At 44.6% G+C, this 22,470-nt stretch overlaps 1 protein-coding gene across 1 annotated transcript in view; it reads left to right on the forward strand.

Moving 5' to 3' along the window:
• Positions 1-19,465, forward strand: part of LOC137631009 (uncharacterized oxidoreductase YjmC-like) — a 61,158-nt gene extending 41,693 nt beyond the window's left edge. Inside the window, exons 8-10 of the mRNA XM_068362551.1 lie at positions 5,228-5,382; positions 5,707-5,817; positions 14,831-19,465. Coding sequence (XP_068218652.1) covers positions 5,228-5,382; positions 5,707-5,817; positions 14,831-14,878 — 314 coding nt within the window. The 3' untranslated portion in view covers positions 14,879-19,465. The remainder of the gene's footprint in view (positions 1-5,227; positions 5,383-5,706; positions 5,818-14,830) is intronic.
• The last annotated feature ends 3,005 nt before the right edge of the window (positions 19,466-22,470 follow it).

Here is a 22,470-nt window from a genome sequence, read left to right on the forward strand (position 1 = left end):
TCAAGCTTTTCGGGCTTTTCCGTCGGCCCCCAGAATAAGTCAAGCCCAAGGATGCATCCAGAACATGCTAAAGAAGGACCGATGTTCAGTCAGACAGTGGATGAGTCTGATAGGGACGCTTTCATCACTGGACCAGTTCATTGCGTTAGAGAGACTGCACCTCCGTCCCCTTCAATTTCACCTAGCTGTTCACTGGAGAAAGGACAAGACGCTAGAAGCGGTCTCGATCCCCATTTCCGAGAAGATGAAGTCATCACTGACTTGGTGGAAGGACAACATAAACCTCAGAGAGGGTCTGCCCCTGGCTGTTCAGACCCCCAACCACGTTCTCTTCTCGGACGCATCGGACACGGGCTGGGGTGCGACATTGGACGGTCGGGAATGCTCGGGCACGTGGAACTCGGAGCAAAGAACGTTACATATCAACTGCAAGGAGCTACTGGCAGTTCATCTGGCCTTGAAAAGCTTCAAGTCCCTCCTTCTAGGCAAGGTGGTGGAGGTGAACTCCGACAACACCACAGCCTTGGCGTACATCTCCAAGCAAGGAGGGACCCATTCTATGACGTTGTACGAGATCGCAAGGGACCTCCTCACCTGGTCAAGAGATCTAAACCTATCTCTAGTAACGAGGTTCATTCAAGGCAACATGAATGTCATGGCGGACCGCCTCAGTCGGAAGGGTCAAATCATCCCAACAGAATGGACCCTTCACAAGAATGTGTGCAAGAGACTATGGGCCACATGGGGCCAACCTACCATAGATCTCTTTGCAACCTCGATGACCAAGAGGCTCCCAAATTATTGCTCGCCAATCCCGGACTCAGCAGCAGTTCATATAGATGCTTTTCTACTGGATTGGTCCCATCTAGACCTTTATGCATTCCCCCCGTTCAAGATTGTCAACAAGGTACTGCAGAAGTTCGCCTCTCACGAAGGGACAAGGTTGACGTTGGTTGCTCCCCTCTGGCCCGCGAGAGAATGGTTCACCGAGGTACTGCAATGGCTGGTGGACGTTCCCAGAACTCTTCCTCTAAGAGTGGACCTTCTACGTCAGCCACACGTAAAGAAGGTACACCCAAGCCTCCACGCTCTTCGTCTGACTGCCTTCAGACTATCGAAAGACTCTCGAGAGCTAGAGGCTTTTCGAAGGAGGCAGCCAGGGCGATTGCTAGAGCAAGGAGGACATCCACTCTTAGAGTCTACCAGTCGAAGTGGGAAGTCTTCCGAAGCTGGTGCAAGTCGGTATCAGTATCCTCAACCAGTACCTCTGTAACTCAAATAGCTGACTTCCTTTTATACCTGAGGAAGGTAAGATCTCTTTCAGCTCCCACTACCAAGGGTTACAGAAGCATGTTGGCAGCAGTCTTCCGTCACAGAGGCTTAGATCTTTCCAACAACAAAGATCTACAGGACCTCCTTAAGTCTTTTGAGACCTCGAAGGAGCGTCGTTTGGCCACACCAGGTTGGAATTTAGACGTGGTACTAAGATTCCTTATGTCAGAAAGGTTCGAGCCACTACAATCAGCCTCCTTTAAAGATCTCACTTTAAAGACTCTTTTCCTCGTCTGCTTAGCAACAGCTAAAAGAGTCAGTGAGATACACGCCTTCAGCAGGAACATCGGATTTTCATCTGAAACGGCTACATGTTCTTTACAGCTTGGTTTTCTAGCCAAAAACGAACTACCTTCTCGTCCTTGGCCGAAATCGTTCGATATTCCAAGCCTTTCTAATTTGGTTGGAAATGAACTAGAAAGAGTCTTATGCCCTGTTAGAGCTCTTAAGTTCTATTTAAGACGAACTAAACCTTTACGAGGACAGTCAGAAGCTTTATGGTGTGCTATTAAGAAACCTTCTTTACCTATGTCAAAGAATGCAGTTTCCTATTATATCAGACTGTTGATACGAGAAGCTCATTCCCATCTGAATGAGGAAGACCATGCTTTGCTGAAGGTAAGGACACATGAAGTTAGAGCTGTCGCAACTTCAGTGGCCTTCAAACAAAACAGATCTCTGCAGAGTATAATGGACGCAACCTATTGGAGAAGCAAGTCAGTGTTCGCGTCTTTTTATCTTAAAGATGTCCAGTCTCTTTACGAGAACTGCTACACCCTGGGACCATTCGTAGCAGCGAGTGCAGTAGTGGGTGAGGGCTCAACCACTACATTCCCCTAATTCCATAACCTTTTTTTAATCTTTCTCTTGAAATGTTTTTTATTGTTGTTTTTGGGTTGTCCGGAAGGCTAAGAAGCCTTTCGCATCCTGGTTGATTTGGCGGGTGGTCAAATTCTTTTCTTGAGAAGTGCCTAGATTAGAGGTTTTGATGAGGTCCTTTAGTATGGGTTGCAACCCTTGATACTTCAGCTCCTAGGAGTTGCTCAGCATCCTATGAGGATCGCGAGGCTCAGTAAGGAAGACGTACTTAAAAAGGCAGAGTAATTGTTCAAGTCGACTTCCTTACCAGGTACTTATTTATTTTATGTTTGTTATTTTGAATAACTGCTAAAATGAAATACAAAATACTTAGCTCATAATAATGTAAACATGTAATGCTGGTCTCTACCCACCCCCCTGGGTGTGAATCAGCTTATATGATCACCGGCTAAGTTTAATATTGAAAAATGTTATTTTTATTAATAAAATAAATTTTTGAATATACTTACCCAGTGATCATATATTAAAGGACCCTCCCTTCCTCCCCAATAGAGACCCAGTGGACCGAGGAGAAAATTGGTTCTGTGTTTACATGGAGTACTTGAGTACCTGCTCGACAGATGGCGCTGTTGATGTACACCCCCACCTGTATAGCGATCGCTGGCGTATTTTGTCCTTAGGTTTTTCTGTCGGGCAGCAGAGCTGACAGCTTATATGATCACCGGGTAAGTATATTCAAAAATTTATTTTATTAATAAAAATAACATATTTTCACCTGTAACAGATGTTATGTAAACAATGCCGTCCCCTAACTTCTGCATTCTTGATTTTTCATTCTTCTTTCAACCTGCACCGATTGGAGCCTTGATCATTTCTTTGAACCTCCCTCAATGTTTATATTCCATCCTCTCTAGAAGTTCAGTTTATCTATATTTAACTCTAAAAAAAAAATCCCATCCTTCCTTTCAATATACACATGCCTTGAGTAGATTAATGAGACAAGAAGTGAAGAAGCTATGAGCCAGGGGATCTTTATTGGTTCAAGTTGTTGGTCACATCGGTTATACAAATTATCCATTTTCCAAACTTTAGATTGTGGTATGTTTTAGTGTATTTTAAGTTGCATGCCTCTGGATTTATTAGCTACGTATTACTTCACAGTGCAGTCAGTCCTGTGTCTTTGCGGGTTTGGTTATTTGTAGTTCAAAGATCTGTATAATATTTGAAGAAAGTTTCACTTAACCGCAGTTAGTACTCCTGCACACTGCCCGACATTTTCTTTGCTCTCGACCTTTGATCCGTTTCCCTCCCTGCACAACGCAGTACAATGATGAAAAACAAACAAATGTACATGACATTTTTATGGCTTACAGGTAACCTATTTAGTGATAAATCCTTCTTTGCACTGAAATTCTAATAATAAAAATTATTAAGAGAGGTTCATACATACAGTCTGTGTGTTTAAGCAATATTTAATATGTACTCTATTATGAAATGTGTGATTAGAAATATAAATTTGCATTACAATTATAAGAAAAGATTCTCTCTCTTGGTATGATAAAAGGTAAAGATTTTGAAATTGGATTATCGTATGCTTGAGCACTTTTCTATTAGAAGAGATGTTATAGGAAAGCTTTTGAGAATTTCCATCCCATATGAAATTTGGTCATTTATACTTAACTCAAATTTTTATTTTTTTTTTTTATGAACGTGGTAAAACAGGAAATGAAATTTCCCTTTACTGGTAGCCAGTTCAGTTAGCTCGTGAATTAATCAAAGCTGTCAAACCTTTTTATCGTTCTAACTGCGGTGTTTATTTTTCCCAAATTTAAAAGGAATCTTCTTAGCTTATGTCATGTTTTAAGAGATTTCTTTATAAATAATTTACATTTTCCATTGGAAAATAAGAGAAACAGGAAAACATTTCTTTTTAAGACAAACAAATTGATGTAGAGCTTTGTAGAATAAGCCAGATTTCTCTCTAGAGCTTAAATACTTTACTACAACTCTCGGATACAGGAAAGAATATCCATGTTTTATTTAGTAAATTAGTTTGTACATAATCGGCATTAAATGGAATTAAGACACAAAATATTGCGGGAAATACTTAAAAAAGGAAATAAGGATAATGAACTAAAATGTAGTGAATAACAGAAATGAAAAGCAAACAGTAAAGAAGGATGAATTGATGATAAAATATTATTTAATAATATTTCACCAAATGTGTACTATAAAGTGTATTTTTCATTTGAGTTAGTTAAACTAAAATGCTTATAATTTATATGCAGGAAGAAATAAAATATTAAAGTGAAATAAGCTGGAAATAATTACTGTAGGTAAAAACGATGAAAGGAAGGACAATAAATTGAAGGGATAATAGATTTAAATTTATTGTGAAGAGAGGGTAGAGGGAAATATTAAAGTAAAAATGAATCATAAAATTACATATAATATCAAACTTAATAATCAAATTGACTAGCTAAATTTTAAGGATTTAGTATTATAAAAAGAATAGAATGAAGTTTAGAAGTAGTGTGTTTTAGATGATTTAGGAGTTATAGGTGATAGTGTTCTGCTTGCAGTATCCTTAAGAGATTAGTGGCATCAGTGTACTTAGCATCTTTTTAGCATACCTTTGACTCATAGCTGCACATGCCTTTTTATCATTCTTACTCCGTTACTTCCATCTTGCCGTCCAACCTCTTTAAATTTTAAGCTCAAGTGTAACTAGAGCGTTTTACCCTAGATGAACTTGGGCCCGGACTGGTCTCACAGGGTCCAGCACTAAGCTATATACTGTAGTTCAAGTTCATAAATCTAACCGAATCCTACATACATGCATATACCAGGGCACCTCCCCCAATTTTGGGGGGTAACCGACATCAAACAAATTAAAAAGAGGGGACCTCTTCATCTCTACGGTCCTCCCAACTTGACAAGGGACTCAACCGAGTTTGCCTGGTACTGCTAGGGTGCCACAGCCCACCCTCCCCTGTTCTCCACCACAGATGAAGCTTCATAACGCTTGAATCCTATTTGAAGTATTTTCAGTTTCTTGTCTTTGTCTTTGGAACAGGTGCACATTACGGTCCAAATGTACGTAGATGGATGCAGACTGATCGTCCAGCTGATTTGGGTCAGTGCTTCATTGCTATTGATCCATCATTCTTTGCTCCTGGTTTTGAAGATCGAATGAGTGATATGATGAATCACTGCCGTAATATGGAACCGGTAAGCTGAATAAGAAAGTGTCAGTGTTTTTTATTTTTGCACATGAACAAACATCAGTCCTATCAAGTTTTTAACTGGACCCTAGTATATTTGGTATTCATCAGTATACTGTAGTTGATTGTTCATACTAGAATAAAGCTCACCTTTTATTATTGATGCAGTTTAGTGTTACTATTGATGAATACAATAAATGTTGGTCACATAAAAATTATACTAATTATTATATTTTAGAATATTGTTTTGCCATGTTGGTTTCATATGGAAAAATTTAATTTCTTTAGAATTACAAGTTTAGTGTTTTTTTTTTTTTTCATATAATTTTAGGCTGAACCAGAAAAACCAGTATTAGCTGCTGGGGACCCAGAGCGAGCACATATTGAGAAAGTCAAGAAAGAAGGCGGGATTACCTATCACATTAATCAGATAACCGATTCGGTATGTATGAAGGAGAAACTGTAATATGTATGCACAAAGGAAACTGCTTTTTATTATTATTTTTTTTTCTATAAATGTTTTCAATAAATTTGTTCATCATTATTACTACAGTATAGTACACCCAATCATCTACAGTACTTAATATTTAAAAATTTTTATTGTAAGAAAGTATGATGTATTTACTCTTATAAATAGGTTGGCCATGGCACCGGCCTCCTGTTGTGATACTACCGCTAGTGAATTATGAGGTCCTTTGACTGGCCAGACAGTACTAAATTGGATCCTTCTCTCTGGTTACAGTTATTTTTCTCTTTTCCTACACATACATTGAATAGTCTGGCTTATTCTTTACATATTCTTCTCTGTTCCCATCTACAGTATTGTATATTTAAAAGTTTCGATTGTAAGAAAATATGATGTATTTACTTAGATATATTTTGGACACCAATATTACAGTACGTGTTTGTATTTAATCTTGCATAAGAAACTCTTTTCCTAATTCTATATTTAATAAAAGAATCTACTCTAGACTGCATTGAACTTGTTTAATAATAAAAAATTACTCTGAATTTATATTCATATTCATTGTTTTTGTGCCAGCTTTTCTCTGGATTAGATTACATTTAAGAGTTCACTCCACTCGCTTCGACCTTATGCAGTTTCTGCCCAATTCTCCATATGGTCTGCATCACCCTCCATACCTTTTATATTCATTGAAACTTCATGAGACAGCTTTTATCTTTCATAACATGAACAAACTATTGTGGTCTTTGAGTCTCCAATTCCATTTCCTGGTACATTAAATGAGATTTGTTCCGTAACCGAAATACAAACCACGCTATTTACAAAGGGTTTACTTTTAGCGCAGCTGAAATGACGAGCCAATAGTTTTTAACGAGGGTTAATTACCCCCGCGCTAGTTAGCGGGGGGTGGGGAAGGGTAGCTTGCTACCCCTCCCCCCTCCACACACCGGTGACTTGCTTCACTTCACTTTTGGCTCGGCGGTGATCAGACGTGTCTGTTCATCGCCTTCGCTGACAGCCTTTAATTTTCTTCTTTTTCTTTACAGCTTGTGTGATTGGTTGGAAGTTGACCTTCAGTTATTTTCTTTTATTTAATATGCGGACATGCCCTGGAGTTGCCGGCCGTCCTTGTGGGACTTTCATGTCGGACGTGAGTACGGATCCTCACACCCTCTGCCCTCAATGTCGGGGCCGACGGTGCGACCAGGATAACATGTGCCGTGAGTGTAGGGAGTGGTCTGCCTCCCAGTGGGAGAGGTTTGGCCGTCGGCGTAAGAAGAAGTCCAAGAGAGACCGTTCTCCTCCGGGGTTAGCCTTGAAGGAGGAAGGTTCTCGGGACTCTTCTTCCGCCGCCCAAACCTCCTCCGAAGCTCCCCCTCGTCCGCCTCCTAAGGAGAGTCGTCCGAGTGGGAGCGCAGGCCCTTGTTCTGTTTCCCTACCTTCGGTGGGGGGAGAGGGCGTCGCCTCCCATAGCGAGGCGGTTCCCCCTCCTCCTCCGGGGGAGGTTATTGATAATAATACTTTATCCAGTGATGATCTGTTGCAGATTTGGTCGTCCCTGGGGCTTAAGGGCTTGCCCTCCAGGGTCGCTCTTATTGACCTTGTCTCGTTGGGGGCCGCTGTTAAACAGTCGCCGGTGGTAGCGGAGGTAGACCCTCTGTCTATTGTCGACGTCGTGGTGACAGAGGCCTCCGACGTGGCTGGGCCTTCCGACGCAGGTGCTGTTGCTGGTGATGGTGCTCTAGGCTCTCCTCCTCCTTCCGTGCATCCTTCGAAGGGGGAAGTGAGTCCTTCGGTCTCGACTGCTGCCCAGCTTCCTTCTGAGGGAAGTGTTTTGAAGGAGACTCCCCTTCGGAGGACCGATGGTCCCGACGATCTCCCCCGAGGCCGCCTCCGCCGTAAGGCTCACCGCCCTCTACGCCACAAGGGCCTCCCTTCCCCTTACAGGGGGACTAAGAGGCGCCTTTTTGGGTCTTCGTCCTCCGGGGGGGACTCTCCTCGTCAGCCTCAACCGACTACTCCGCCCTCCTTGAACCTCTCTGCGGACCGCTCTCCATCTCCTGCCGGATCTTCGCCTTCTGGAGAACTCGTCACCCGACGGGCAACGGTCCCTTCGGGGCTAAGGGATTCTTCCCTTACGCGAGCAGGGCCAGCGCACAAGCGCTCTCCTGCTCGCCAGCGATCTCCTGCTCGTCGACGATCTCCTGCTCGCCAAGACTCTCCTGCTCGCCGACGCTCACCTGCTCGTCGGCTCTCTCCTGAGGTTCGCCCCCCTCGCCAGCGCTCTCCTGCTCGTCAGCTCTCTTCCGAGCGTCAGCGCTCATTTGAGGACCATCGCCCTGCGGTCTCTGACCACCCTTTAGTTCCTGCTGAACTCCCTGCTCACCATCGTGTGTCAGAAACACATGTTCGCCAACGCGCCAGCGATCTTCCCGTTCCTGCTCGTGAACCTATCCTCTCACAGGACACGCGTCGACCTTCTGCTCGCCAGCGATCACCAGCTCGCCAGCGATCACCAGCTCGCCAGCGATCACCAGCTCGCCAGCGATCACCAGTTCGCCAGCGATCACCAGTTCGCCAGCGATCACCTTCACATGCTGCCCGCCATCGCACGAACCTGCATGATCGCCCGCTTACGCATGCTGCTCCTCATCGCAATACCCTGAACGATCGCCCTCCTGCGGATGCTGATCACCATCGCACAACCCTGCACGATCGCCCGCTTACGCATGCTGCTCGCCATCGCACAACCCTGCACGATCGCCCGCTTTCGCATGCTGCTCCTCATCGCAATACCCTGAACGATCGCCCTCCTGCGGATGCTGATCACCATCGCACCCTTTCACGCGATCATTCACCTGCGCATGCTGCTCGCCATCGCACAACCCTGCACGATCGCCCGCTTTCGCATGCTGCTCCTCATCGCACAACCCTGAACGATCGCCTTCCTGCGGATGCTGATCACCATCGCACCCTTTCACGCGATCATTCACCTACGCATGCTGCTCGCCATCGCACAACCCTGAACGATCGCCCGCTTACGCATGCTGCTCCTCATCGCTCAACCCTGAACGACCGCCCTCTTGCGCGCAATCATTCACCTTCACATGCTGCTCGCCATCGCTTACCATCACGTGATCATTATCGCCAGCGATCTTCTTCACCTACGCGGCAGCACGATCCCTCGCCGTCGCGCCATCGCTTGCGTTCGTCGCCTCGGACACGTGTTCCTTTACCTGCCCACCCTCACGCCCACTCGCCTGCGCGCCCGCGCGATCGCTCGCCTGCGCGCCCGCGCGATCGCTCGCCTGCGCGCCCGCGCGACCGCTCGCCTGCGCGCCCGCGCGACCGCTCGCCTGCGCGCCCGCGCGACCGCTCGCCTGTACGCCCGCGCGATCACCCGCGCAACCATTCGCCTTTGCGCGACCGTTCACCCTCGCGCGACCATAGTTCGCGGCGAATTCCACAGCCGGTGGTAGCAGCAGGGACGCGTGCTCCTAGACGGCACTCGGGATCACCTCCATCCAAGACACAGGTTGGTATTGCAGGACGAGGACAGGTCATTACAGCATTCTTCCCCACCTTCTTTTCAGGCAGGTACCGTCGTGTCCACTCCAAAGGATCGCCCGATCCCTTTCACCTTAGCGAGGATTTCGGACTCTGTGTCCTTTGAGCAGCAGACTTGGTTTGGTCCGCTGGCACGGGCGTTAGTGAGGGTTATGAAACCAGCACTCGCCGGCCAGGGTAACAAACCAGCGGCTGTCTCTCCTTCGCTGAAGAGAAAGAGAGGAGTGGACTTCGTGGTGACTTCCCCCAGGGCGAAGTTGGTTCCCAAGAGGTCGGTCTCGAGGGTCCCCTCTCCTGCACGAGTACTCTCTCCTTCTCCCGTGGACGAGGCCTTTCCGTCCTCAGGTGAGTCCAGTGGACCGGTAGTCTTCCCCCCGGCACCAGGGGGGGAGACTTCGCTTCAGGCAGGAGAATTGTCTCGTGAGGAAGGGGCCCCTCGAACCTCGTTGTTGGGATCCTGTATCCCTCCTAGGAGGGAGCCCAAGGATTCCAAGACCATCCCTAAATCCTCTGCAAGGATTCGACAGGAACCCATGACTACCCAGGGGAATGTCCACGTATCACCCCAGGAAGAGATTCCTGGGGCAGGAGACTTAGCTGCCAGCCCACAGGGAGGAGAACAGCAAGAGTCCGAACATGCCTTCTGGCAGGTCCTAAGCCTGATAAGGCAACTTAACAGTCTTACGGATCCAGTCATCCCCCCCCGTGAAGGCAAAGACACAATTCTGGATGAAGTGTTCGACGTTCGGAAGGCCCCTAAGACCAGTGCAGCTCTGCCCTGGTCTCGGGGGCTGAAGAGTGCCAGAGCTAGGGCCAATGCTCAGCTCGCACTTCTTGCCTCCTCCAGTCGTTCCACTGCCGGGAACAAACTCATCCCTCCTCCTCGCCTTCAGCAGAGGAGGTATTTCGAGATCCTGGGTGAGCACAACCTCGCTCTTCCGCTCCATCACTCTGTGGAGGAGCTGGCGAAGGGAGTTCCCTTGGAGAAACTCTCTGCCCGGCAGGTGTCGTTCTCGGCGGCAGAGATCCTTAACCACGAGAAGGTCGCTAAGTGTGCCATGCAGGCCACTTCGTGGCTGGACTTCTGGTTAGGATCTCTGGGCATCCTATTGCGATCTGAGGACTTGTCCAAGGAGACCAATAGGAAGGCCCTAGAGACCTTCTTGCTCTCGGGCACCCGCTCCATCGAGTTCTTGGCGCACCAGGTTACCACCCTGTGGGCCAACTCGGTGTTGAAGCGTCGCGATGCTGTGTCCGAGAGATTCCATCCGAAGGTCCCCGCCGTAGATGTGTGTAGGCTCCGACATGCCTCCCTCCTGGGGGAGAGCCTGTTTGAGCCTCAAGACTTGGAGCGAACGGCTGAGAGGTGGAGGAAATCCAGCACGGACTCCCTCCTCCACAGGGCCCTTACAACTCGGCCCTATAAGCCTCCAGCCCCGCCACAACAGCAGCAACAGCCTCGTAAGGCTCCAAAACAGGCACCGGCAGCTAAGAAAGTGGTGTCTAAGCCCCAGCCCTTTCCAGCCAAGGTCAAGAGGGGTGGTAAGTCCTCCAGGGGAGGCAAGACTTCTAGGGGTGGCGGCCGCGGCCGCAAGCCCTAGGGGTGGCAGTCCCCCTGCGTGTCCACCTGTGGGGGGATGCCTTCAGCGTTGCGTCCGCAGGTGGCAACATCTCGGGGCCGATGCTTGGACGATCTCGGTGATCGGCCAAGGTTACCGCGTCCCGTTCACGTCATCTCAACCTCCCCTGACAGCGAATCCAGTGTCGTTGAGCTCCTATGCCATGGGATCGGCAAAGGGGCTGGCCCTTCAGGCCGAAGTCAAGACCATGTTCGAGAAGGGTGCTCTCCAGGAGGTCGTGGACGGCTCTCCAGGCTTCTTCAGTCGACTCTTTCTTGTAAAGAAGGCTACTGGAGACTGGAGACCCGTCATCGATCTCTCGGCTCTGAACAGGTTTGTCAAACAAACCCGGTTCAGCATGGAGACAGCAGACACAGTCAGACTTGCGGTGAGACCACAAGACTTCATGTGTACACTGGATCTAAAGGACGCGTACTTCCAGATCCCAATCCATCCGTCTTCCAGGAAGTACCTGAGATTCTGCCTAGACAACAAGATCTACCAGTTCAAGGTGCTGTGTTTCGGTCTCTCCACAGCTCCTCAGGTGTTCACCAGAGTGTTCACCCTGATTTCGACTTGGGCGCACAGGAACGGCATTCGTCTCCTTCGTTACCTAGACGATTGGCTGATCCTAGCAGACTCGGAGTCGACCCTTCTTCGACACCGAGACAGGCTTCTAGATCTTTGCCAGGATCTGGGGATCGTGGTAAACCTCGAGAAGTCCTCTCTGCAGCCGTCCCAGCGACTGGTTTATCTAGGCATGCTAATAGACACCAATCTCCACAAAGCCTTTCCATCAGACGACCGGATAGCAAGGCTGAGGAGGGTGGCGGAACCTTTCCTCAGGCGAAAAGAACTCCCCGCCCAATCGTGGTTGCGTCTCTTGGGCCACCTATCCTCCCTGGCCCGTCTGGTTCCAAACAGCCGCCTCAGGATGAGATCCCTTCAATGGCGGCTCAAGTCCCGGTGGAATCAAGGATCCGATTCCTCGGACACTCTGATCCCAATGGGGTCTCTGGAACAGACGGACTTGCGGTGGTGGCTGGCCGACGAGAACCTGCGAAAGGGAGTGAGTCTTCTCGTCCTTCCCCCGGAATTGACTCTGTTTTCGGACGCGTCAAAAGAAGGGTGGGGGGCGCACGTTCTGAACCAGAGGGCCTCAGGCCTTTGGTCAGAATCAGAAAAGTGCCTACACATCAACCTGCTAGAATTGAAGGCCGTCTTTCTGGCCCTTCAACAGTTCCAACGGTTCCTGGCGGGTCACTCCGTGGTGGTGATGAGCGACAACACCACGGTAGTGGCTTATATCAACAAGCAGGGAGGCACTTTTTCGCAACAGCTATCCCATCTTGCAGTAGAGACTCTGAGGTGGACCGAAACCCACTCGATAACACTATCAGCTCGCTTCATTCCTGGCAAGAGGAATGTGCTCGCCGACAGTCTGAGCAGGGCTTTGCAGATAGTGAGTACCGAGTGGTCTTTGGATCCTCAGATAGCCAACAAAGTCCTGACTTTGTGGGGTTCCCCGACGGTGGACTTGTTCGCGACAGCCTTGAACTTCAGGCTGCCCCTGTACTGCTCACCAGTCCCGGACCCCAAGGCACTCTGGCAAGATGCTTTCCAGCAACGGTGGGACAACATCGACGTGTACGCCTTCCCACCATTCTGTCTGATGAGAAGGGTGCTCAACAGGACCAGACTATCGGTCAACTGTTCCATGACTCTAGTAGCTCCGCTATGGCATCACGCGGAATGGTTTCCGGACCTTCTGCAACTCCTGACGGAACTCCCAAGGGAGCTTCCTCCACGACACGAGCTTCTCAGACAACCCCACTCCGGTGTCCCTCACAGGGCCGTAGCCTCGCTTCGGCTTCACGCCTGGAGACTATCCAGCGTCTCCTCGCGGAGAGAGGCTTTTCGCAACAGGTTGCGGAGAGAATGTCTCGGCACCTGCGAAGGTCCTCTGAGGGAGTCTACCAAGCGAAGTGGAGAGTCTTTTGTGGTTGGTGTCGTGGAAGGGGTATCTCTCCACTCGATGCCACTATTCCAGCAATAGCGGACTTCCTTGTGTATCTGCGAGAAGAAATGCGCCTTTCTGTCTCGGCAGTGAAAGGCTATCGCTCAGCCTTAAGCTTGGCCTTCAGATTGAAGGGCGTGGATATTTCTTCATCGCTAGAACTCTCTTTACTCATACGTAGCTATGAGCTTACCTGCCCCCAGTCGGAAGTGAGACCCCCTCCTTGGAACGTGGTTCGAGTTCTCAGGTCTCTCAAGAGACCTCCCTTCGAGCCATTACGCCAGGCCTCCGATCGCCACCTGTCTTGGAAGACGGCTTTCCTACTCGCCTTGGCCTCGGCCAAGCGAGTTAGTGAACTTCATGGTCTCTCGTACGACATCGCCCATTCAAGGGGATGGGGGGAGGTAACGTTCAGGTTCGTCCCTGAGTTTGTGGCCAAGACTCAGAATCCTGGAGTGCCGGATCCTCGGTTCGACTCTTTCAGGATCGCGAGTCTCCGTTCTGTAACAAACGACCCAGACCAGCTGCTACTATGCCCAGTGAGGTGTCTGAGGTACTACTTGAAGAGAACGGCTGCAGTCCGTCCTCATGTGCGAGCTTTGTTTGTGAGCACAGGCAGGACAAAGAGGAGGGTCACAAGGAACACCATCTCTGCTTGGATTCGAAGGGTTATCCACCATGCCCTGAATCCTGACCCTCCTCCGTCACGTCGCCCTCGGGCCCACGATGTCAGGGGTATTGCTACATCCCTGGCCTTCAAGAGAAACTTCTCTGTGACGCAGGTACTTCAAGCGGGGGTCTGGAAGCGTCAAACGACCTTCACAGCCCACTACCTGCAAGACGTGACCCACAGGAGCCTCGATACGTTCTCTATCGGCCCTGTGGTGGCTGCACAACAGCTGGTCTAACCTCAGGCTCCTTTTTGGACAAGTAGCAGTAGGTTGAGGGCGTTGTTACCCGGTCTTAGTCTGTGTGAATGAAAGAGTATGTCTGACCCTTACTTCTTTCTTCATTCTCCCCTCTCTTGGGGAAGCAGCATCCTGGTCCTCGCATAGCTGACCTCGACCTCTGCAGGTAACCCATGCTTCTTTGTGCTCCTAGTATTAAGCTTAATACTGTTGCGTCTCCCATACCCTGACGAGGTGGTATGGGGAACGTCCTATCCTAGAATTCCTATCTGAAGGTCTCAAGGTCAACTTCATAGGACGAGTCACACTCTCCTCCTCACACTACTTATGTAGGCCACTCGTTCCTAGCGATGCTAGGAACCTGTGAGGTACAGGGGCTCCCTCTCTCTAGTGCTGCTCACTAAGGGATCGAGCCCCCGGGCAAGCCGAAGTCAGTAAGGCTGGGGACTTTCCACCCTTCCTAAGGGGTAAGTCACCCTTTGTAAATAGCGTGGTTTGTATTTCGGTTACGGAACAAATGACAAATTCGAAGATAATTTGTATTTTTCCTAACCATACAAACCTTAGCTATTTACACATATGTGCCCGCCATCCCTGACCCCCAAGTCAAGTCCTACCTCTAAGTGAAGTGAAGCAAGTCACCGGTGTGTGGAGGGGGGAGGGGTAGCAAGCTACCCTTCCCCACCCCCCGCTAACTAGCGCGGGGGTAATTAACCCTCGTTAAAAACTATTGGCTCGTCATTTCAGCTGCGCTAAAAGTAAACCCTTTGTAAATAGCTAAGGTTTGTATGGTTAGGAAAAATACAAATTATCTTCGAATTTGTCATTTTGATTACTTCAATACTGTCATCTTAATTCCTTATTTTTCCTATTTTCAGTGGAAGCTAGCCAAGGTCCTGAATGTAACCCCTATGCAATCTGTGTAAAACATATGGAGTGTATTCCTTCAAAGGGGCCAATAGGTAAGGTAGATACCTCCTAAGTAATCTGGTTTTTATAACCCCTGCTCATGAAGATTTGGGCGTTTCATAAACGTAGTGGTAACTCAGGAGTATGAAATGTAAGTTTGTTTTGTGATAGTATTACATTTTTCATTTTGTATGGTTTTATGGGAAAAGTATGATCAGATAATCTTACACTTTTATTCAGAAGCTATATGGAGACATAAATATAATTTTTTTAATGGAAAAAATCTGCTAACTTTATATAAATTTTATGTCTCCTGCTTATAATGTATTTGCTTTGGCTAGGTAAATGACATTCTATAATCCTGTTAGTAAAAGTTGATGGTAACAAACTACCAAAATATCTTTTAGCTAAGTAATCAAATAATTTTGCACTATTTCCTAGTAACAGTAGGCATTACATAGATTAAATGACAATGAAATGTACTTGAAGAGAACTTGGAGAAATGGTTTCTAACATCTGCAGTTAAAAGGTACTTTTAACTCCTGTAGTGATTGTTTCTGTCTCTTGTATTTCATGTATTTCTTTTCCTTCTCTCCACCAGTTGTCCAGCACTTTGTACCCCCAATTTTTGCACCTCGCACAATAGAAAATTGCTTTGAGCCATTCCTGTGACTAGGCTTTTGACTTGATAATCTAGATAAACCAGTAGAAGATATGACACTGCCTGTAGATGTTATCTTTTTCTTTCTTGCGGTAGTGCTCATGTTATCAAGTACAGTAATACCTCAGGATGCGAAATTGATTTGTTCTGGAGTGGCTTTCGTAAAATGATTTTTTCATATCAAGAGAGGCGTTTTACATGTAATATGATTTTTAAATTTTTGGCAAATTTCGTTTCGTATCCTGAATATTTTTTACGAAAAAATCTTCATATGTCATTTCGTAAAATGGGTTTTCTGTATACAGAAACTTTTGTATCTAGAAGTTTCACTGTACTGTAATTAAATTCCGCCTTGTTCATGTTATATACAGTATTCAGAATTACTGTACTCTGCAGTAATAATCTGCTTTACATAATTTCGGCCTATGTCAAATTTTATTTGACAGTGCTTTTCCTAAGTTTATATTTGTCTGCTAAGAGTTGTTAATTATCGTTATTACTGTATTATTATAAATAATAACTATGCTACAACCCTAGATGGAAAAGCAAGATGCTATAGGGCTCCAACAGGGAAAAATAGCCCAGTTAGGAAAGGAAATACAGAAATATATAAACGATCTAAGAAATAATGAACAATTGAAATAAAGTATTTTAAAAACAGTAACATCACAAAAAAGATATTTCATTAATAAACTATAAAAAGACTTTCTCAATAAGCCAATTTTCTGTGCAATTGAAGAAGACACAGCCCTAATGTGTTTCTCAAAAGTAAATATGCTGTCGAGAATCACGCTTGAAATTTTAAGTTATGAAGAGTTAAAGAAATATTATCAATGCTGTGATCTGGATGTTGAGGAGCCACTATCTGTGACCTAATTACAATCATACTTTGATTTTTGTCAGGATTGAACTTCATGCCCCATGATTTGCACCATGCACTGATTTTAGCCATATCTCTATTAAGGGATTCAGTAATCCTAGATCTACATTCAGGAGATGGAATTGATGCCATCATCTGCATATGCAACAAGCTTGTTTTCTAGGCCAAACCACATGTCATGTGTATATAGTATGAAAAGTAATGGGCCAAGAACTGTACCCTGAGGAACACCAGATATCACATTCCTATACTCACTATGGTGCCCATCAACAACAACTCTGCGATCTATTGCTTGAAAATTAAATAATAATGCTAAGAAATGACCCACTCACTCCCAACTGTTTGAATGTGAAAACAAGGGCCTCATGATCAACACGGCCAAAGGCAGCACTAAAACCAAGGCTAATCATACGAACATCTTGATTACAATCAAGGGATTTTTGTACAGCATTGTAAGGGCATCACATGCTCCAAGGCTTTTATGAAAACCAAATTGCAAACTAGGGAAAAGATGATTACCTTCAGCAAGCCTATCAAGACATTTTACTAAAAGACGTTCAAAAATTTAGATAACATGGGAGTTATGGAAATTGAGCGGTAATCAGTTGGACTTGAGCTACCACATACACATTTGCATAGTGGAGTAACATTCCTTATTCTCCAACAAGTGCTAAAAGCTCCTCCTCTTGCTAATTTGGACATAATAAGATAACTTTGTAGCTAAGAAATTTGCAGTTTTTATAAAGAAACAAAGGAAAAATACAAATTGGGTCTATACCTCCATAAGCATCAAGGTCCATAAAAAGGGCTTCGCTTCAATTTCACGTGATCAAAAAGCTAAACTAGTTAGTTTATCCTTAGGAAAACAGGAATGAGGAAGATCAAGTTTCTCATTACTCTGCTTACTATTAAACACATCAGCCTAAAGGGTTGCCTTTTCCTTTGGACAATGAATGACAATGCCATCTGGTTTAAGCAAAGGAGGAACTGTTGCATTTACACCAAAAAGCGCAAATTTAAGGGTAGTTCCCCACTTATGTTCCTGGGTTGTACCAGAAAGGGTTTCTTTTATGGTTAAATTTTATTCCTTTTTAGTTGCAGCATAAACTCTCTGAGCAAAAGCTCTAAGCTGAATATAGTTATTTCAAGTCAAATCTGATCTGTTACCCTTCCGAAGATGATAGGCCTCCTGCTTCTCCAAATAAGCACGTCTACAAGCACCATTGAACCATGATTTGTTCTTCACTCGGTACCTTAGCATACGAGAAGGGATACGCCTATCGATAATGTTGACTAGATTCTCATTCAAAGGGACAACAGGATCAATACTATTATACAATTGTGACCAATTCAAGCCCAAAAGATCACTCAAAATCCCATTTCAGTATTTTTTATATAATTTCTTTACTGTGTCTTTGTTAGTTGAGGGTCTTAAGGATAGCGCTTGGGATTCCAAGCATAATGTGGTTACTACGGAAAATAAAAAGGTGACATTGTCTGAGGCAGTGTGTATCTTAGGGATTCCAGTCAACAATATCAGCCATCTTTCATAAGAGAGAATTTGCATTCTCATGCCACTGAAAAAGTGCATTTACCAATGTGAAGAGGGTCTAGATTTGAAACAATCAAGCACCTCACCTATCACTTGATCTGCCTCCTCCAGTTGCTGTAACAATCTTCCTCTATTAACCTTTATCCCAGGACCAAACATGCATGAGACACACAAGTTTAAGGTAAAAAAAAAAATTTATTACTTTTGTTTATAATTTTTTACAAATTCATTCACAGCATTCTTTAAATTCTTAATTCCCTAAGAGAGTTATGCGTACATAAATGCAACATTCTGCTAATTTTTTGCGCTAATCCTGATGCTTGAGGTGTTATCAGGAGCTAATCATATAGTGAATTGTGTAATTACATTAATTTAGTCAACTTTCCTTTAAAAAATTGTTTGAAAATATGTTTTTGTAGTCCAAGTTTGGCAAGGGTCATATATTTTTCAGTAATTTAGGCTGTTGTGTGTTTGGACATATATAATCGTTTTTTGTACATATTTTTACTTTTGATAAGATTAGTGTTGTAGAAGATATTTGCCTTGTAAGTGTTGCCTTCAATTGGCATGGTGGCCAATATGCACTTAGCTGTACTGAATCACTCTTGCATGCTTTATGCTCAAAGTTCTGTCGTAACTAATGTGTTCATTTGTTTACTCTGCAAGATTCTATCACACTCACAAGAATGTTATCCCAATCCATAATACTCCTACGTAACATAAAGACACTGTACTCGAGTGTACCACTCTAAAGAAACTTTCAAATGTCAAGTACCAAAATAAAATCCTTGTTACACTTAAATGTATCTTAAGAATATTCTATAAAGATTTAACTCATCTGATTTGGAGTAAATTTTGTTTTAAAAGTACAATATAGATCGATTGATCTTGATTTGTCACTGTTCATTTTCTAAGTACTGTTTTGTCTGTCAAAGAAAATAAAATATTACCTTTATATACTTGAGAGTGGTTAAGTCTAATAACCATTTGTATACTGTACTTTTTTTATAGGCTTATGTATTGTACTGTATACTATATTCTCAGTGTAGATAAATGAAATTTGAAAACAAAAAAATATTTAATATTCATGCATATACATGAACAGCATATGCTCATCTATTGTATATCTTATTATAAGGTACAAAAACAGATTTACTTATGTGGATGTAATTTTTACTAAGATATTTCAAGAAGTGTACAAATTCTTATTTTTAAATATGCTGCTACAAGCTCATTTTGAGTTTTGATGGATAAAAGTTGTAGAGGGTTTTGAGGATGAATAGTGTTAGCTGAAAGTTAAAATCCATCCTCGGGTGTGCTACCTATGAATTTACTACCTACTTGAAGAATTTAGGATAATATTCCAATCAAAAATATTTTTTATTTTATAAGTAATATTTAAGTCATATGCACAATATGATGTACAGTAGTTAGAGATGTGCAATATTTTGGTATATGTATTACTTTTAAAGGTGCAATTTTTCTGCAAATAAAAGGGAAGTACAGTAATAGTCCTTGTCTTTTAATCTGTGTATTTTAATATTTCACATACATAATTAATGTAAATATGAAACTGTTGGGAATTCTGAATTCATAATCAGTGGCAAGACTTGATGGTATACTATAGTAAAGTTACACTTCTTGCAAAAAGAATTACAACTAATTACTTTTTTCCTTGAATGCTCACTGAGTAGTCATTATGAACCATACAGAAACAAATTATCAAAATAATTTACTCTATTTTAACTTATTCGACCAATTCTTGCCCTGTCCTGATATTAGATCAGAAACTTACTATTCTGTACTGTATTACTAGTTTGTCTGTTCTCATATAGGACTTTTCACCTTAATTTGTGACTTATGTTTTGTAGCTGATATAATTGTAAATAGGGCTAATCTGATAGGCTGCCAATGTCTGTACAATGTACTGATTTGTGAAGGTTGTGGTCAGAGGGAGGTACCTGTTAAGGGAGGATCTTCAGTCATTGATTGGCTCTTTGGTGCCCCTCAAGGATCAATACCCTCCCTGGAGCTGCCATGGTTGTATCTAGCACTTGTGGCATTAACAATCAGGTTTGAGAGTTCTGTACTGTCTGAATGGTCAAGCAAGATCCTACCTCTTGCACTCTCGACATTGTAGATTCTATGTATGGAAGGGTACTGGACCATTTCCTCTACTCAATGATCCCACAGTGTCTGCACTGAGGGCTGGAATTCCGGCAGAAAAGCTTAGAGCATAGTGCATTTCTTCTTGGCTCGCATATTGTCAGCCACGGAAGCTGCTTTTATGCTCATGATTACCACCTGGGTTGACCAGTGGTCAGGGTTGGTGGCATACTTGGCCCAGTCCCAAGATTTAACAAATCTTGAGACTTTGACAAAGTACAGTCTGGTGGTACTTTCTGGTAGAAAGGCAGTGACTTTTATTGCACACCAGTCTGCCAATAAATGTGCCAACTGGGACCTGAAGATAGAAGATGCAGTTGCACTTTTTATTTTCTAGCCAACTTGGATAAGAGGTGACTGTGTAACTGAGAAATCCCACAGTGCTGAAGGCCACATCACTCTTTCATTAAAGTGATGTTGAAGCAAGAGTGGCAAAGTAGATGACTACTTGTCATTACTCACTGATCCACTGTGTAACTCCAAACAACCTATTTCACTAGGTAAGGATCACACTCTTCTCATACCTTTTTGTGGTCCTCAGCTAGGTCAATTCAGGATGTGGCATGGATGGGCAAAGTGGCAGCGATGAGCTCGGTCATGAGTAGTCCTTGGGGATAGTACATGAGTAGGAGAATGGCTGTCATAACCAACGGGCAAAGTGGCAGCGATGATCTCAGTCATGAGTAGTCTTTTGTTATGGTTACTACTGTTCATAGAAGACCAATTGTCTCCTGACTTGCACTCCAAAAGCGCTCAACTCGTGACCTGAAACCGTGTAGGTGAAAACAAAGGAGGATAATCCGCTTGAAGCCATATGAGACGAGTCTCTGGGTTTCTAGTAGACTTTTCCCAGTGAAGAAGTCAACTGGGGGCTGGAGACAAGTCATCAACCTCTCACCTCTAAACAGTTTGTTTTTCAAACCCCATTCAGCATAAAAAAGATAAGCTATTCGGGGTGAAGATTGCCATGTGTTGTATCAAGAAATACGTCCCCTGATATTATGCGATATCCTTAAGAATTTTCTTAAGGATACTCGTGCCAGGAGTTAGAATTCTGGAGACCTATGGTCACTTCTCTGGGAGTATCACTGTAGCTAAATATTCCTTAGAAAGCTGCCTAAAGGAACCTTCCATCAGGATGACATGGCTATCTCACCCAAAAATAGATTTTTCGCTTTGCTTCAAAATCCGTTTATTTGTTCTGCCCTGAGAGAGATGGACTTCATGCTTCCTGGACATAGACTTTTCTCCTTTGAATAGGTTTTTTCAACAAGAAGACAACACATTCTGTTCATCATGCCATTAGAAATGGGGATTTCATGCTTTCAGTGGATCTAGAGGATGTAATTTCCAAATACCCATTCATCAGTCCTCCAGAAAGTAACTGTTTCTTCTTCAATGCAGTTCATCGGTTCCAAGACCCTATTTTTGACTATTACACTGCCACTCAGATTTTTACTTGCATGTGTACTATGGTTTCAACTAGGGTTTTCTTACAGTTGCTTCGGGATTGAGGTGGCTGCTGTCCTTTTACCACTACAGTATCTAGGAATAGTGATAAATTGGGAAAAGTAGGGACTCGGCCCCAAGCAGAGGATGGGCATGTTGATAGATACAGCAGAAGTGAAGGTCTTTCTTTCAATCAATTACATTGGCAGGCTCAGAGAGTCAGCGATAAAGTTCTTGTACAAGCAAGAGCTTCCATCTCAGCTGTGCAGCATGATCTGGGACATCTGTCCTTGGAGAAACTAATTCCATTTCTGTGGTATTTAAAGAATCGCTGATCAACAGCCAGCAATATCCTGTCCCATATAGATCCAGTGGAAAAGGTGCTTTGCAAAAATCTTACCCAATCAAGAGATGATTTAAACCTCACAGAGGAACTTTCCCTGCGTCTCTTCACCTCCAAGATGCTTTTATTATTTGATGTATCTAAGTTGGGGTTGGGCACAAACCTGGAGGGCTTAGTTGCTTCAGGTGTGTGGGCAATATAACAGCAGCATCTGTGCACATCAATCTGTTTGATATGCAACCAGGGTTCCTTACACTACAAGCATCTCAATGGCATTTGATACAGCACTCAGTAGTGTTGATAAGTGACAACATATGCTTGTAGCATACTGTAAGTCAACAAGCAAGGAGGCATGTTTTCACACAGTTTATGGAAGCTGATGAAGTGTGGTCACATCTGAGCAGTAGCCAACACTGCAGAGCTGTCAGTGAGGTGCATGCTGGGCTAGAAATGTAATGTAATACCATATGCTCATTCACCATGGGCACTGAGTAGGATCAGTGGTCCCAACCTACTTGCATGGTAGAAAGAAAGGCTTCTTGGCCCCCTTATTGGGAG

This window comes from Palaemon carinicauda, chromosome 39, assembly GCF_036898095.1.
Source record: "Palaemon carinicauda isolate YSFRI2023 chromosome 39, ASM3689809v2, whole genome shotgun sequence".
NCBI classification, from domain to species: Eukaryota; Metazoa; Arthropoda; class Malacostraca; order Decapoda; family Palaemonidae; genus Palaemon; species Palaemon carinicauda.